Source organism: Sander vitreus, chromosome 11, assembly GCF_031162955.1.
Source record: "Sander vitreus isolate 19-12246 chromosome 11, sanVit1, whole genome shotgun sequence".
Classification (NCBI taxonomy): domain Eukaryota; kingdom Metazoa; phylum Chordata; class Actinopteri; order Perciformes; family Percidae; genus Sander; species Sander vitreus.
Window position 1 is genome coordinate 27343177 of NC_135865.1, and position 18264 is coordinate 27361440.

At 45.6% G+C, this 18264-nt stretch overlaps 1 protein-coding gene and 2 pseudogenes across 1 annotated transcript; 2 read left to right on the forward strand and 1 right to left on the reverse strand.

Annotated features, from left to right (window-relative positions):
- On the forward strand, positions 1 to 773 carry LOC144525599 (gamma-crystallin M3-like). Its single transcript, XM_078262576.1, has 3 exons — positions 1 to 33; positions 143 to 385; positions 495 to 773. Exons 1-3 carry the CDS (start codon positions 1 to 3, stop codon positions 771 to 773), a joined length of 555 nt encoding a protein of 184 aa, XP_078118702.1.
- Positions 774 to 3209: 2436 nt separating this feature from the next.
- Positions 3210 to 3989, forward strand: LOC144525602 (gamma-crystallin M3-like; annotated as a pseudogene).
- A 2862-nt stretch (positions 3990 to 6851) lies between these two features.
- Positions 6852 to 9370, reverse strand: LOC144525870 (uncharacterized; annotated as a pseudogene).
- Positions 9371 to 18264: the final 8894 nt, after the last annotated feature.

Genomic DNA, 18264 nt, shown 5'->3' on the forward strand with positions numbered 1-18264 from the left:
ATGACCAACACCAACATGAACATGAGGGGAAAGGTACTTTTAAAATATTTTTGTAATTAGCATGAATTACTGTTTACAAATTAGGATCACTAAATTCACCTTGCTGCTTTTTTTTCTAACCATTACAATTCACTATTTTCAGATTATCTTCTACGAGGAGAGGAACTTCCAGGGTCGCCACTATGAGTGCATGAGCGACTGCTCTGACATGTCCTCCTACATGAGCAGATGCCACTCTTGCAGGGTGGAGAGCGGCTGCTTCATGGTCTACGACCGTCCCAACTACATGGGAAACCAGTACTTCATGAAGAGGGGCGAGTACGCTGACTACATGAGCATGATGGGAATGAGGGACAGCATCAGGTCTTGCCGTATGATTCCCATGGTAGGTATAACACAACATCCATGATACTATATTTCGACAGTACGGGTAAAAAACAGCACAGAACTTGATATCAAGACATTTATTTGTTTTTGTTCTCTTCAAAAAACAGCACAGAGGTCAGTTCAGGATGAAGATCTATGAGAGGGAGAACTTCGGTGGTCAGAGTTACGAGCTGATGGACGACTGCGACAACATCATGGACCGTTACCGTATGAACGACTGCCAGTCCTGCCACGTGATGGACGGCCACTGGCTTATGTATGAGCAGCCCCACTACAGAGGCAGGATGATGTACATGAGACCCGGAGAGTACAGGAGCTTCAGGGACATGGGCATGAGTGGCATGAGGTGGATGAGCATGAGGCGTATCATGGACTCCTGCTACTAAATGTTCACTGAATGTGTCAAATACCATTAAATAAATAATGTCTGCACTCTTTTAACTTTTGTCAAGCTTTTTGTCTTACTGTCACAATGAAATAATATGCAGTATTATATATTAATGTACAAACAAATGAGTCATGAAGATATAGCAAGTACATTTTTATTCTAAAATGTTTTAAATCTAATGGGAAAATTGGCTCTACAGTACATATTACTGTTAAACTCAAAGAACAAAGGCTGTGACAGACCATTGATTCTCACTGTTTTGTTCCGTACTAAACTGATGGAAAGAACAAGGCTTCTTCTTTGGAATAATTAAAATCGATGGCCAAAACATATAAAGCTATAATATTGTTAAATTATCCATTGAGGATACTATTAACAAAAAACTTCAGAAAACAGCTGTGATTCCTCTGACTGACTCTTCTATATGAATGTTGGCTGAGGCTCATGTGGGTATCAAAGTATTTAGAGAAATTTGTCATACTAAACTGATGGAAAGAACAAGGCTTCAAGTTTTGAATAATTCAAATTCCTGGGCATTACATGAACTTATTATTAAATTATCCAGGAGTGTCTGTTTCGATGTCGAAGCAACATTGAGGTTATTATTTTTTTTAAACGTCCAAAACCACCAGGTCTTCCTTCTTTAACTTGGAAACTCTATATAGTAGAGGTACTGTATAGAGCTCAACAGCGTGGTTCCGGAAGTAAAACTTCCATTAATTTTCTCCATGAAGACTTTGATTATTGGCCATTATGTCTAAACCATACAAGGTAGACTGACCATGAGCTACGAGATTGTTAACCGAAAGTTTATCGCCCTGTAGAAGCCACACGTCTGTATGATATTAACATTGTTAAAACAAAAACAAATGTCAACGTTATAATCGCGATCTCATGGAGAATTACTACACTACCCACAATCCTAAGCATAACAGTGACATCTCTGATTAGTGGGACTCGCTGTTACCATGGAAATGTTTACTGCACCCGCGAACCAGGAACGGCTATAGCGAGCTGTTTCGCCGAATCAAATGTTCATGGTCACGATTCATCTCGTAGCTGGATGGCTTGGTTCCAGGCTTAAAAATCTTAATATAATCATTTAATGAAACGTCAGTGGAGATGTTGAATGGTGAAAATCACTTCCGGAACGAGAGCTGTTACAAAAGTAGGCAGTTACTTTTGAGCTCTATAACACAAGATTTCAATTCAACATTGTCATTTACTGCAGTCTGGGGTCACGGTACATTATGTTTTCGTTAACAGGTAAAACAAGATCATTTAAAATATGATTTTATTATTAAATTTATTTGAAATATGTAAATGCTAAACAGTACATTATGGTGTAGCCAATTCCTGTCAATATCAGAATCATACAAACGTCAAAACTAAAATTAACATTTTTAGTTGATAATTTATACCAAATAACACATCTGAGCATTTTCAAACTTTGACTAAATTATTTATATTGTAATGTATTTATAATTATTCATTATTAGTCTTTGAATAATTTTAATAAACTGTATGCGTTTGCTGAATATTTTGTTCTCTGTTTTTCTGATTTACTTCAACTCATACAGTATATTCAGACTACACAATGTTTTTTTGTCTATTAAAATCATCACTGTGTCAGATTAGACGATTATAGAGTCATATACAGTATAGACCTTTTTCACGGCAGACATGTTGACATATTATAGTAGGAAAAGCACAGGTGTATTCAAAACCATTAATGATGGCTGCATATCCACTTAGGAGAGACCCTGGTATTGTGCATACTGACTCACTGAAATAGCTCACTGGGACACTTGATGGAATTGAGCCATCGTTAAGGTTATCAATTTTCAGCTGTGCTTTTTCCTACTATGACAAGTCAAAATGTCTGCTGTGAAAAAGGTCCATTCTTACCGTAAGTCGACCGAGAGACATTACAGATTACACGTTGGCCCCCCGACCATATGAGGGACCGACTTCCAGGAACCAAAATGTAAACACATATTGGCGTCCAAAGCGTTGTGTTTGATATCTTGTGTTATGAAAAGCCTAATAAAAGAAAGAAGTAATGACCTTTCCTCTGTTTCACAGTTCCACCTAGCCACACTAACATCATTCCTCATCATCATGTTTATAGTTCTGTACTCCTATGGGTCAACGCCATGAAACACATGGAATTTGTCATTGGTCTAATCTGCGAAAGTAGAGTAGACCAACCAAAAATATTTGTTGGGATGTCACGAGGCATCACAGACGCAGCGTCAGTTGACAAAAAATGTAAATAACCTCTGCTTTCTATTGGCTTCAATACTAAGTTGCTGAGTAAGGGGGCTCTCTGAGGGGGAGGGGGCACTCATTCTTTACCTTTGGTCGTGTATAAAAGGAAAGGGTTAAACAGGTAGGAAGGCAGTTCAGGAGCAGCAGCAAATCTACAGCCAACATGACCAACACCAACATGAACATGAGGGGAAAGGTACTTTTAAAATCTTTTTGTAATTAGCATAAATTACTGTTTACAAAATTAGGATCACTAAATTCACCTTGCTGCTTTTTTTTTCTCACCATTACAATTCACTATTTTCAGATTATCTTCTACGAGGAGAGGAACTTCCAGGGTCGCCACTATGAGTGCATGAGCGACTGCTCTGACATGTCCTCCTACATGAGCAGATGCCACTCCTGCAGGGTGGAGAGCGGCTGCTTCATGGTCTACGACCGCACCAACTACATGGGAAACCAGTACTTCATGAGGAGGGGAGAGTATGCTGATTACATGAGCATGATGGGAATGAGGGACATGCATCAGGTCTTGCCGTATGATTCCCCATGGTAGGTATAAACACAACATCCATGATACTATATTTCGACAGTACGGGTAAACAAAACAGCACAGAACTTGATATTAAGACATTAATGTGTTTATCTTTTCTCCAAAAAACAGCACAGAGGTCAGTTCAGGATGAAGGTCTATGAGAGGGAGAACTTCGGTGGTCAGAGTTACGAGCTGATGGACGACTGTGACAACATCATGGACCGTTACCGTATGAACGACTGCCAGTCCTGCAACGTGATGGACGGCCACTGGCTGATGTATGAGCAGCCCCACTACAGAGGCAGGATGATGTACATGAGGCCCGGAGAGTACAGGAGCTTCAGGGACATGGGCATGAGTGGCATGAGGTGGATGAGCATGAGGCGTATCATGGACTCCAGCTACTAAATTTGTATTGAATGTAACAAATGCCATTAAATAAATAATGTATGCACTATTACTATTACTATACTTTTGTTAAGTTTATTTTCTAACTGTCACTATGAAATATTATTCAGTATTTTACCAATATATACTGTATATTATATTTATGAGTCATGAAATTAAATATATTACACTGTAGCCGGTGTGTGTTTATGACAGCCCAGCAAGCGAGCTTGTTAACTTTACACCCACACTAGCTTGTGGAACTTCATAACTCAGAAAAGGCAGCTGGCAACAGGTTCTCAATAATCTTATATTGGATATTTGTGTTGTGTTATTTAAACAAATGATCGGGCCACAAGTCTCTTGAGAGAGCTAGAGTCAGCTCACAGCAGGGTCTTTGAGCATGACAGACCGTCTGGCTAGATAGCGACCCGGCAGGCTGTCGCATCAGTTTGAGGAGCTTCTCAACTTCGACATCGGAGCAAGTCTGCAATCCGCCATATTCGAACTCTACACAGTTTATTGCATAAAAAAGTCTGAGAAGTGAGTTTTGTGATGAAATAGCATATGAAAATTGTAAAACGTTCCCAGTTATTGGCCACAAAGGCAAACCGCGGTTGTTGTGACTGTTCTGGTGCTTTGCATAGACTGGTCCGAAGCATACTGGAGATTTTCTCCGAATCAGTACGACATCCGGGTATTTTTGGCATATTGTGAATTTTGCTTTTTTTTTTTCATACTGCATACTACATGTTACATTTTGGCCAAATGTTAGTTAGTATGCGGTTTCGAAAACGGCCCGTTTTTTTCTCCTATCCAGGAGTGTATGTGTGGAGGGGCCAGACCTTATTCCGCAGCATTGTGGATAAAGGAGGACAACCAGCCACCTGCTGGTCATGAAGGTGGGGAGAGCCAGAGTGGAGCTGTGTGGCGGCGCTCTCAAAAATGAGGTGTCTGCATTCCATGAGGCACCTCTCGACCATGATTATTTTTTCCAGGTGAATAATTTGACTTCAACTTCTGTCAAGCTTATTGTCCAACTGTCACTGTGAAATATTATGCAGTATTATACAAAATTATATTTGATTTTGTTAGGCAGCAAGGAGCTGTTAGCAAGAACATTTTATCCTAAAATGTTTCAAATCTGAATTAATGTTAAACCCAACAGACAAAGGCTTTCTATTGATCTCGAAAGAAGGATTCATATTCAGGTATATAACAATTAGTAAACATTACATACAGGCTATGTATGATCAAAAATTGAACAATGAAATCAAATTAAGACTATTACATTTTCAAAGCAAGGGAAAATGTATTTGTTCCAAAGTTAGCACATTCTTAATTAATAACCTGCTTGCAGATGTGTCCTTTTGGGTGCCCTGGTAGCTCACCTGGTTGAGTGTGCGCCCCATGTACCATGGCTAAGTCCTTACTGCAGTGGCCATAGTACGATTCCAACCAGCCACCCTTTGCTGCAAGTCCCCCCCCCCCCATCCTTTCCCCCTTTCCTGTCTACAGCTGCCCTATTAAAGGCAAAAAAGCCCATAAAAGAATCTTAAAAAAAAAAATATATTTGCAAGTCACATCTTTATTATGAAACCCTAAGTGACCATGTGTACATCGTACGAAACATGAAAGGCACCATTGCAATCAACACATGATGTAGCTAACATAGCCACTTAAGCTAGCTAATGATAACTGTTTGTTGTTAATGCAACCTAGTAAGATTTAAGACGTTAAATATTACAGTCGTTATGCCTCTTTTTGCTAGCCAGTTCACTTAAATTCTGGTTAAATGTTAGATAAATTCAGCAGTTATAGTTCTGTGTTTTGTTCCGCCTACAATGGTGAAGCATTGTTAAGTCACTAAACGTTAGCTCTGATTCTTCTGACTGGCTCCTTCTCTGTACGAATGTTACCTGAGGCTCATGTGGGTGTCAAAGTATTAAAGAGCTATTTGAGGGCATGAGTGGCATGAGGTGGATGAGCATGAGGCGTATCATGGACTCCTGCTACTAAATGTTCACTGAATGTGTCAAATACCATTAAATAAATAATGTCTGCACTCTTTTAACTTTTGTCAAGCTTTTTGTCTTACTGTAACAATGAAATAATATGCAGTATTATATATTAATGTACAAACAAATGAGTCATGAAGATATAGCAAGTACATTTTTATTCTAAAATGTTTTAAATCTAGGGGAAAATTGGCTCTACAGTACATATTACTGTTAAACTCAAAGAACAAAGACTGTGACAGACCATTGATTCTCACTGTTTTGTTCCGTACTAAACTGATGGAAAGAACAAGGCTTCTTGTTTGGAATAATTAAAATCGACGGCCAAAACAAATAAAGATAATACAGTAAAAATATCCAGGAGACTCTTCTGTTTCTTTAACAAAGGAACATTGAGGATTTTTTAAACAAAAAAAATCTGAAACCATCAGTTCTTGGAAACTACATGCAATGGGGGTGTAACATACAGTATATGAAATTTCAATTCAACATTTACCACGGTCTGCGGTCACGGTTCCTTATGTTTTAGTTACAAAGAACATTTCAAATATTTAATTTATTTTAATTTATTTGAAATATATAAATAATAAAGGGTAAACAGTACATTATGGTGTAGCTAATATCTCCAATAATATCAGAATCATAAAACAAAAGCTAAAATGAACATTGTTAGTTGATTTTCAATACCAAATCACGCATCCAAGCATATTTCAGTTTACAGAAACATCTTCTGATGAACAACCTTGGACACATCATCAGTGTTGTTTCCAGGAGTCACTGGGTGTTTCGGGTCTTGCAACAGACACCCTTGTCCTGGCGACCCGACTGAGGTTGATCAGACCCCGGCCTGTGTTCAAGTGTCATTCTACTGCCCCCACTGCTCTCCCCTCTTTAACCAGAGCCATCTGGATGTTTTTTCTGCTTCCTCCACATTGTTGCCTATGGCTCTTCTTCGGTTAGCACCTGTTACGCCCAGCGTACCATAGGCCTTGCTCAGGGAGTGACTGGCAAATCCCCTACTGCCCACCTCTACTGGCATACACCTGATCCTCCATCTGTTCCTCTGACAATCCTCCACCAGTTCTTGGTATTTCTCCCTCTTTCTCTCTTGAGCCTCCTCCATCCTCTCCTCCCAGGGCACTGTCAGCTCTAACAAGATTAGTTGTTTTGTGGCCACCGAGACCAAGATGATGTCAGGTCTCAATTTGGACTGAGTGATGTGTGCTGGGATTTTCAGCTGTCTTTCCAGGTCGACTGTCATCGCCCAGTCTCGGGTCGTGGAGAGCAAAACTACAGAGCAGTTTTTCCGTGTCTTCTCTGGCTTTTGTCCTTCCCCGATGAAGTGAATAGCATTGGCTGTAGCTTGGGTGTATCGGCTGTCCTTGATCCCCTTGCTGATTGCCTCAGCGATGGATTTGAGGACCTGGTCGCGCCTCCATTGATACCGGCCCTCACCCAGGGATGCTCAGGATGTGTTCTAATGTCCCTATTTTGGAACAAAGGGGGCATGCAGGTGTTTCTATTTTGCCCCATGTGCACAGGTTGGATGGACTTGGGAGGACATCATATACCCCCTAAATCAAGAACTTGATTATCTGGGGGTTCCACTTCCAGATGTCCTTCCAGGTGACACTCTGCTCCATCGCCTGCTCCCACTTCATCCAGGCACCTTGCTGCCGCATGGCCACTGCTCTGCTGGTTCGCTCTTCCTCGACTGAAGCTCGCACCTCCTCGTGTACCAGCCTCTGCCTCTCCTTTCTGCTGGCAGTCATTTCAGTCAGGGTCGCTGTTAGGCTCCCAAGTCCGGCTCTGCCTTGCACCACTGTTCCAAGGATGGCCTTGTGCTTCAGCTGAGTCTCTACTTGGTGGACTGAAACGGCTGCCCTCTACTTCCTCCCTGTCCTCACAACAAACCCTGCGCCGGACACTTTGGCATCTCTGGATCCAGAGTACTGCAGGTGTTCCCGTGCCCGTGCAACTATGAACTCCTTCCTGACTGAGCTAAAAGGGAGCCTGAGCTTGTTGGTGTTCCCATATAGCCCGATGTTACTTAGGCTATGCGGCAGACCCAGCCATCTGCGTAGATAGCTGCTCACCTTTTGCTCAAAACCTTCCACCACAGTCATGGGGACCTCATAGATAAGCAGAGGCCAGAGGATTCTTGGGAGGATTACATGCTGGTAGACTCAGGCCTTGAATCTTCCAGGGAGCCCTGACTTATCCATTGTTCTCAACCATCCCTCCAGGTCAGCACCGGTTGCCTTGATGGAGTCTCTGTCGTTCAGGCTGCAGTTGAAGACCTTCCCAAGGCTCTTCACAGGTCTCTCAGTGACTGAGAGGATCCAGTGTTCTCCCAGCCGGCGTTGGTGAGGTCCAGCCACAGTACAGCCAGGTCCCCTCTGCCTTCTCTTGCTTCCCTGTTGAGCTGGGTTACCATGCCCGTGTGTTCCAGACAACCAGGAACTCCTGGTATACCTCCCTTTTGCACAGACGTGTCAATGTACTTATTGCTCCAACAGGAAGCTGGAGAACCTCTTGGCCACGATGCTGAAGAAGATTTTACTCTCCACACTGAGCAAGGAGATGACCCAAAACTGGTCGATGTTCTCAGACTGGTCCTCTTTTTGTATGCACACTCCCACAGCATACCACCAAGGCTGGGCGATATTCCCTCTCCTCCAGATCACCTTCAGGGCCCTCCAAAGCCGATGTAGTAGCTTTGGACAGTTCTTATACACCTTGTAGGGCACTCCACTTGGGCCTGGTGCTGAGTTTGATCTTGCTCTCCTCACCACTTCCTCCACTTCCCTTAGGCTGGGCTCCTTCAGGTCGAAGTCTGATGAAGGCTCTGGTGGTGTTATCAGTGCATTGCATGGACCCAGCGGTTGTTCTCTGCTGGAGTCACCATAGGTGGCCTTGAGGTGGTCATTTATGGCATCCTTGGAGCAGGTGAGGCGGCCAGCCCTCTTTTGGCCAAGGAGCTGCTTGGTCAATGGATTGGAATGGATGGAAGAATGCTGCCCTCTTTCTGGCTCTCTCCTTCCGCCTCCTTCTGTGGAACTCTGCCCTCCTTAAGGTCAAGAGTTGTTTCCTTAGGATTGCTCTCAGGTCTGCTAAGCCAGCTCTCTCGGCTTCCCCCGCTGACTTGTATTGCCTCTTTAGCAGCCTGAGTTCTTCCCTGAGGCACTGGATTTTCCTTACTCTGTGGCTTGTTATGGCTGCAGCTTGCTGGCTTTGGAGGCCCTGTGGGTTGTTATGGTGGCAGGTGAGCTGCTGGCAGCAGGTGTTGGCGACACTAGGAGGCTCCAGGCCTGGCTCCTCCTGCGTCTTACCAGAAGTCGCTTCTGTGCGTTGTGTTGTTGTTGCCGCTGTCGAGCATCTCATTTTGCCTTGATGGATTTTTAAACCCCTCTTGTTCTTGCAAATCCTGCTGCAGATGCACTGTATTGTCGATGTCATTATTCCGTTGTCCTGTGTCGTCCTTGAGTCCGTCCTGTTGGGGTGCTCATCCTCCCCCCCTCTCAGGCACCCCTGGGGGTATCTTTCTCTTGTAGGTTTTGTAGCTTGCTTTTGGGTTCTTCCTTACGGAAGAAGTGGTTTGGGCTGCCGTCTCTCCGGCCATCATCTGTCTCTCCAGATGTTCATACTATCATTAAATTATTATTTGCGATTAATCTTTATCACTTACCGTATTTTATTAGTCTTTGAATACATTTGATTAATAGGCTATGTGCACAAGCGTAGTGACGAACTTCTGCTTTTGTCTAGAAGTCGGCATATCAATATCCAGTTTACTTCCTGTCCTCATCCACATTGGTAAACACACAACAAGATGGGTGATGCTGTTGTACGGAAAAATAAATATAATGTACGTGACTCATTTACTGTACTGTGGGTGGGTCTAAGAAGCACTGTTGTGTGCCGCTTTACTCTGCTTCAGGTCGTTATAACAGCCATTTGAGCTTCCACCGCTTCCCGAAAGACACCTGCCTTCATGCGCGGTGGCTGCACAAAATAAGGTGGGTGGAATTTTCGGTGACCCCCCCACACCAAGGTATGCAGCTGACATTTCCAAGACCATGAAATCCTCACTACTGATAAGGGCAGGGTTTTAGCAGGAGGCTCTGTTCCTTCGTTATTTGAGTGGAATAATTATATCAAGAAGTCACGGGCCAGTGTTTGGGAGCACTGATCTCGACCACCAAGTCCGGAACCTGACCCTGAGTCCGGAACCTGACATTGAGCAACCCGTCATGGTCCCGATGGTTGTGGACCACGACGATGGGGCCAGCGGTACCGTATGTGTGGACCGGGAGCAGTATGAAGATGTGTTGAGGGAACTCGAGGCGCTGAGAGAGCAGCTCCAAACATATCTTAATAACTCCTTTGGACTAAAACGGTTTGCTTCGTCTCCTGAAGACATCAGATTTTACTCCAGGTAAGATCAACATCTTTACTTAACTGATTGCGTTAAGTAATTATTTCCTTTCTTCTTAATGCTATTATTGACCTTGTATGACAAGACAACTCATTTCAATTGTAATACTGTATTTTAGATTCCCCTCATACGAGCATCTGATGGCATTTTGGAACCTGATCGAGGCAGCAACAGCCAAAATAGTACACCACTAGCACAACAACTGAATACCCTTTAACCAGACCAACTGTACGTACCCATTCCCCCCAAAAACAGATGCCTAAGCATTAAAAAGGTGGTTTTGAACTAACACTCATTAAACACTTCTCCCCCAGAAACTGCTGCCAATAGATGAGCTCTTACTCTTCCTGACATACCTGTCCACTGGCTTTACCCAGAGGGAGTTGGGTCATAGATTTAACATCCACTGAGCAACAGTCAGCCGAATCATCCTGACCTGGGCCAATTTCCTCTATAGCTTACTGGGCTCAGTCTGTATATGGATGTCTCCCACAGCTGTGAAGGCCCATCTTCCACACGACTTTGATGACAGCTACAGTGACACACAAGTAGTCCTTGACTGTACAGAGCTACGGTGTCAAACACCTTCATCCATGCTCCTTCAGAGCGAAGTTTCCTCCACCTACAAGTCCCACTGCACCTTTAAGGCCATGGTGGGCATGTCCCCTCACAGAGCCCTGAGTTTTGTATCAGCACTCTTTGAGGGTTCCATGAGTGACAAGGAGGTGTTTCGTCAGTCAGGGATTACACCACTCTTAAAGCCTGACATGGCCATGGTTGACAAGGGATTCATGGTGGATGACCTTGTACCTGGGACTGTTCATCGTCCTGCATTCCTCTCCAAGAGGGCCCAAATGTCAGAGGTGGATGTTCTGAAGACACAGTCCCGTTTGAGGGTGCATGTTGAGAGGATGATCAGAGGAGTTAAAGAAAATAAACTCTTTGATAGTGTAGCAGCGTTAATAATTCCACTTGTCATTAAAAGGTAACTTTTCATTTGGCTAATAGTTTCCATATGAGACAGGCTTTTTCTGTAACATGAGCGCCATCTATTGGTGCTATTCTGCAAACTTTAGGGTAAATTCTTACACACCATCACCAGTCTGCAGTAGCCTGTTTCATGGTAAGTCGCATATACTGAGCTCCACTGTTATAGTTAGGTAAATGTGTTCATTGTGATGATATTGTTAAGTTCGGGGTAGTTGAGGACATCAGGCGGGAAAACACAGGGAGTAAAACTAGACAAGACAGAACAGACTCTCAAAATAAAACAGGAAACAGAACATTAAACAATACCAATAATCACACAACAGAAGGAAACAAGACATGATAGAAAACCAGGCTACAAAAATGACAGGAAAACAGACTACAATAAGACAAAACACCAAAACCATAACAGGGACCGAATCTCTTCTGAAGGCCAGCGGCAAAGGCCTTCAGACTTTTGACTGAAGGCCATCAGTCTGACTGTCAGCTGGGCTGGAGTCTGCCAAACAAGCAACGGGAACCGAGGTCGACAGGGGGGCCGACAGGGCACGAGGGGCAGGAGAGTGTCTGACCGAAAACAAAGGCAAGGTGGGGGACAGGACAAGGGCAAAGTCACTTGGGCGGTGTCAAGCGCAGTCTCAGGGACGCCGGGGACCGGCAAAGTCACTGGGGGGGGTGTCTGAGGCGCCAGAGACCGACAAAATCATTGGCTTGCCTGTAAGCGAACACTTGGGGAGAGCGGTCGACGTGGGCTCCGGGAGAGCGGTCGTCAAAGACTCTGGACGACTGGACGTCAGCGGAGGTTCTGGACAACTGGACGTCAGCGGTGGTTCTGGGCGGCTGCACGTCAGCGGAGGTTCAACGGTCAACTCGGACTCGGGAACACTGGTAGACTCAGGAACAGTAACACTGGACAGCACGGGCTCAGGTCTGCTGAACAGCTCAGAATCAGGCTTGCTGCACAGCATGGACTCTGGGCCACTGCACAGCACGGGCTCATGAACACATGTAACACTGGTCTGCTCTGGAACACTTGGAACACTGGTCAGCTCTGGAACACTGGTCAGCACGGGCTCGAGGCTGCTGGACAGCGAGGCCTCAGGGCTGAAGAGAGGGTGAATCAGGGCATGGCGTCAGGAGTCATGTTGTCTTCTTCCCCGTCTCCGGCTTCCACGATTCCCAGGAAATACGGCTAGGCGAGTACCCTCAAAAGATTGCTTGCAGTAGAGGGTATCTGCTGAACAGACAGTTGCTGAGCTGATAGACAAGAGCTCAGGGGAGCTGCTAGAAAGCGTACTGGACCCTGGTTTTCCAGCTTGAAGGCTGGCTGCTTTGGCCTCCTCAGTCCATCTTGTACGCTTGGCAAAATATTGAAAAATAGTCAGAGTCTCTGGCTCTCCTCCAGGTGGCGAACCGACAGGGCTAGAAGTACTAGGCAACGGAGCAGGCTGGGTGACTGACAAAAATCTGAAAGTCAAAGTCCTAGTGGGCTGAGCAACAGACAGACTGGTGGGTGTTTGCTGGCACTGGGGTAGGCCGGGAGTGAGAAGAGAAGCGTTGGTGGATTTAGCTGGCTTGGAAACACACAAACCCTTAGAGAGGAATGAGCTGGAATTGACAAGAAGTGTTTAACCCAGTCTGGAATAAAGTCCTCTAGCCAAGGCTTTTCTGACACTTTCGACAGAACGACAGAATAGCCTCCTTCTGGTAATCACTGTCAGCTTCCTTCCACATGGTTTTAAGCTCAATTAGGTCACAAATTACCTAGTAGAGCTCATCAGTCACGGAGAATGCAGGAACCATATTCCAGGTAGCTTGGAGCAACAAACAGTAGGAACAAAAACTGGGAACCCACCGGGAAAAAAGAAGCCTCTCTGCTGGGTCCAGTTGGTCAGATCATTCTGTTAAGTTCCAGGAAGTTGAGGACCCAAAGGCAGAGAGCAGGCAGGCAGGAGAAAGTTGAAGTTGAGGATTGATTAAACCAAAACACAAAAAAATAACCAAGGGAGTCCAGAGAATAGCTGACATGGAGAAACACGACCGGAACAAACACACACATACAATGATCTGACAGAGGACAAGGGGAACACAAAGACTAAATACAGAGGGTAACGAGGTAAGAAGAGGCAGGTGACACAAGGGCTGGGAAACAGGTGGAAAACATCAGGCAATCACAAGAGCGGGAAAACACAGGGAGTAAAACTAGACAAGACAAGACAGAGAACAGACTATCAAAATAAAACAGGAAACAGAACATTAAACAAGACCAATAATCACACAACAGAAGGAAACAAGACATGACAGAAACCCAGGCTACAAAAATGACTGTTTGCTGTTGCTGGTTGTTGGTAGGACAATGGACTTCGTGCTTGAACCTTGCCAAGGGCAGTGTCAACCAGGAGAATTTCACAGCTGATGCCCATGCTGCAGATGCGCCTCTGCTGTAAAGAAATCTTTATACACCTCTGTCACAGAGGGATGTAACAATATAATGATTAGCAATATACCACAATATCAAACAACCACAATTATCATACCATACATTTTCCCCGCATTTTCATGGCCACAATGTGTTGCACATCATGCACATCGCCACACACCATTACAAATACGTTCATAATAGAGGACCCTTGTGTAAACATTTGATTGATTTCAGTTCAATCGTTTTTTTCTCCAAAAGCGGAATACTTGTTTGTATAATCGATGGGTACATTTTATCAAAAGGGGAGGAAAAAGAAAATCATGAAATACTAGTATACAGATTTTGGTTGATATGATATCCCTACTCTACGGTGGCCAACAGGGGCAAACGCCCTGCAACTTAAGAAAACATGCGCAAATACTTCTCCGGGAACGATCACCTTATCGTGGGGAGAGGTTTGTGTGTCCCTATGAACCTGAGGGCTGTGTTGTCTGGAGCTTTGTGCTTCTGGTAGGGTCTCCCAAGGCAAAGTGGTCTCAGGTGAGGGGCCAGACAAAGAATAGTTCAAAAACCCTATGAGTGACCGAGGAAGAGATGGAGTGACCCTGCCCGGAGGAAGACCGGGGCCCCCGTCTGGAGCCAGGCCCAGATGGAGGGCTCGTCAGCGAGTGTCTGGTGGCCGGGTTTGCCACGTGGAATGTCACCTCTCTGTGGGGGAAGGAGCCGGAACTTGTGCGGGAGGTGGAGCACTACCGGTTAGATCTGGTGGGGCTTACCTCTATGCACAGTCTCGGTTCTGGAACCATACTCCTGGATAGGGGTTGGACACTTTTCTTCTCCGGAGTTTCTCAGGGTGTGAGGCGCCGGGCGGGTGTGGGGATACTCACAAGCCCCCGGCTGAGCGCCGCTACGTTGGAGTTTAACCCGGTGGACGAGACGGTCGCATCCCTACGCCTGCGGGTTGTGGGGGGGAAAACTCTGACTGTTGTTTGTGCATATACACCAAACAAGAGTTCGGAGTATTCGGCCTTCTTGGAGACCTTGAGTTGAGTCCTGCATGGGGCTCCAGTGGGGGACTCCATAGTTCTGCTGGGGGACTTCAACGCGCACGTGGGCAATGATGGAGACACATGGAGAGGCGTGATTGGGAGGAACGGCCTCCCTGATCTAAACCAGTGGTTGTTTGTTGTTGGACTTCTTTGGTAGTCATGGATTGTCTATAACGAACACCATGTTCGAACATAGGGATGCTCATAAGTGTACTTGGTACCAGAGCACCCAAGGCCAAAGGTCAATGATCGATTTTATTATCGTTTCATCGGATATGAGGCCATATGTTTTGGACGCTCGGGTGAAGAGAGGGGCGGAGCTGTCAACCGATCACCATCTGGTGGTGAGTTGGGGCAGGGGGTGGGGGAAGACTCTGGACAGACCTGGTAAGCCCAAACGGGTAGTGCAGGTAAATTGGGAACGTCTGGAGGAGGCCCCTGTCCGACAGACTTTCAACTCACACCTCCAGCGGAGCTTTTCGTGCATCCCTGTGGAGGCTGGGGGCATTGAACCTGAGTTCAAAGTGTGTTGTTCAAAGTTCAAAGTTTCCATTGCTGAAGCTGCGGCGAGGAGCTGTGGTCTTAGGGTCTTAGGTGCCTCAAGGGGCGGTAACCCACGAACACCGTGGTGGACACCGGTGGTTAGGGAAGCCGTCCGACTGAAGAAGGAGTCTTTCCGGGATATATTATCCCAGAGGACTCCGGAGGCAGTTGCAAGGTACCGAAGGGCTGCAGCCTCTGCCGTGAAAGAGGCAAAGCAGCGGGTGTGGGAGAAGTTCAGAGAAGACATGGAGAAGGACTTTCGGTCGGCACCAAGGTGCTTCTGGAAAACCGTTCGCCACCTCAGGAGGGGGAAGCGGTGAACCATCCAAGCTGTGTACAGTAAGGATGGGACGCTGTTGACCTCAACTGAGGAGGTAATAGGGCGGTGGAAGGAGCACTTTGAGGAACTCCTAAATCCGACTAATACGCCCTCTATGGTAGAGGCAGAGCTGGAGGATGATGGGGGATTGTCATCAATTTCCCTGGTGGAAGTTGCTGAGGTAGTTAAACAACTCCACAGTGGCAAAGCCCCAGGGATTGATGAGATCTGTCCAGAAATGCTTAAAGCTCTGGGTGTGGAGGGGTTGTTTTGGTTGACACGCCTCTTCAACATTGCGTGGAAGTCTGGGACGGTGCCTAAGGAGTGGCAGACCGGGGTGGTGGTTCCCCTTTTTAAAAAGGGGGACCAGAAGGTCTGTGGCAATTACAGGGGTATCACACTTCTCAGCCTCCCCGGTAAAGTCTACTCCAAGGTGCTGGAAAGGAGGGTTCAGTCGATAGTCGAACCTCAGGTTGAAGAGGAACAATGCGGATTCCGTCCTAGTCGTGGAACAACGGACCAGATCTTTACTCTCGCAAGGATCCTGGAGGAGGCGTATGACCGGGTGCCCCGGGAGATACTGTGGGAGGTGCTGCGGGAGTACAGGGTGAGGGGGTCCCTTCTCAGGGCCATCCAATCTCTGTACGACCAAAGCGAGAGCTGTGTCCGGGTTCTCGGCAGTAAGTCGGACTCGTTTCAGGTGAGAGTTGGCCTCCACCAGGGCTGCACTTTGTCACCAATCCTGTTTGTAGTATTTATGGACAGGATATCGAGGCGTAGTCGGGGTGGAGAGGGGTTGCAGTTCGGTGGGCTGGGGATCTCATTGCTGCTTTTTGCAGATGATGTGGTCCTGATGGCATCATCAGCCTGTGACCTTCAGCACTCACTGGATCGGTTCGCAGCCGAGTGTGAAGCGGCTGGGATGAGGATCAGCACCTCTAAATCGGAGGCCATGGTTCTCAGCAGGAAACCGATGGAGTGCCAGGTAGGGAATGAGTCCTTACCCCAAGTGAAGGAGTTCAAGTACTTTGGGGTCTTGTTCGCGAGTGAGGGGACAATGGAGCGGGAGATTGGTCGGAGAATCGGCGCAGCGGGTGCGGTATTACATTCAATTTATCGCACTGTTGTGACGAAAAGAGAGCTGAGCCAGAAGGCAAAGCTCTCAATCTACCGGTCAGTTTTTGTTCCTACCCTCACCTATGGTCATGAAGGCTGGGTCATGACCGAAAGAACAAGATCCAGGGTACAAGCGGCCGAAATGGGTTTCCTCAGGAGGGTAGCTGGTGTCTCCCTTAGAGATAGGGTGAGAAGCTCAGTTATCCGTGAGGAGCACAAAACACAAAACACAAGCAAATTAAGAAAACAACTTCATTAATTTGACAACACATGTGCAGCATTCATCAAACGCGCTGCAAATGCACACAACACAACCAAATACATAAACGCACTGCAAATGCACACAACACAACCAAATACATAAACGCACTGCAAATACACACAACACAACCAAATACATAAACGGGCTGCAAATATGAAACGATGCAAAAAGAAAAGCACACAAACCCAGAAAACAAATGCAACAAAAAAACGCAGCATACAGATTACACAACGGAAGTTCTCCAGACCTCTAGAGGGAGCAGCTAAGTGGAACAGCTTGATTTTCGACCCCACAGGGAGGGAGGGAGGGGGAGAGAGAGAGAGAGAGAGAGAACGCAACTGCATAGACTGTAAATATTAAGTCTGTGTTTGAGATATGTTTTCTCTCGTTGGTGGGTGTGTCTCGGCTCAGGTCACAGGTGATAATCAGCAGAGATGTCTGTAAACTTGTGGTAATAAAACATTTAAAACTGCATCAGTGTTTAACGTTGACGTTTGTTTAAGCCGTATGAGAGGGTTTAATTTCGAGGTCTGAAAGGCGCATTACTGAAGTAGGCATCCTCAAGTGTAATATTGTGATTACGCAACAACGGTTACCAACAAAATAAGTGATCAATCTGTATTCATATTGTGGAGCAATTCGCTCTTGAAATACAAAAAACAGATAGGATTTCTAGTCCCTCCCTGTTTAGTAAACCAGCCGATTTACCGTGGGATTTATCGAACTGAATAAATCCTGCTCGCACATATAAACACAAAACTGCTTTGCTAACTCCAACGTGTTGTAAGTAAGACATCTGCTGAAAAAGTTATTGTATTCATTAGCATGATTGCCGTACGGTTTAGTTCACAAACATCCAACACACCAAAGTACAAACACATAGCGGACCAGACGCAAGCTTTTATTTTGAAAAGCCGAAGCTCGGGGACGGCACCAGCCGGGAGGGCATGAGACGGGAGCATAGACTGTATGTTATTAATATATTATGTTATTAATAATAATAATAATATGAATTTAATATACAGTCTATGGAGTTCTCCAGGCTGCAGCCATACCCGACTCTAATAAAAAGGCAGAGCGCTCCCTCCCCATGGGGTCGAAAATCAAGCTGTTCCACTTAGCTGCTCCCTCTAGAGGTCTGG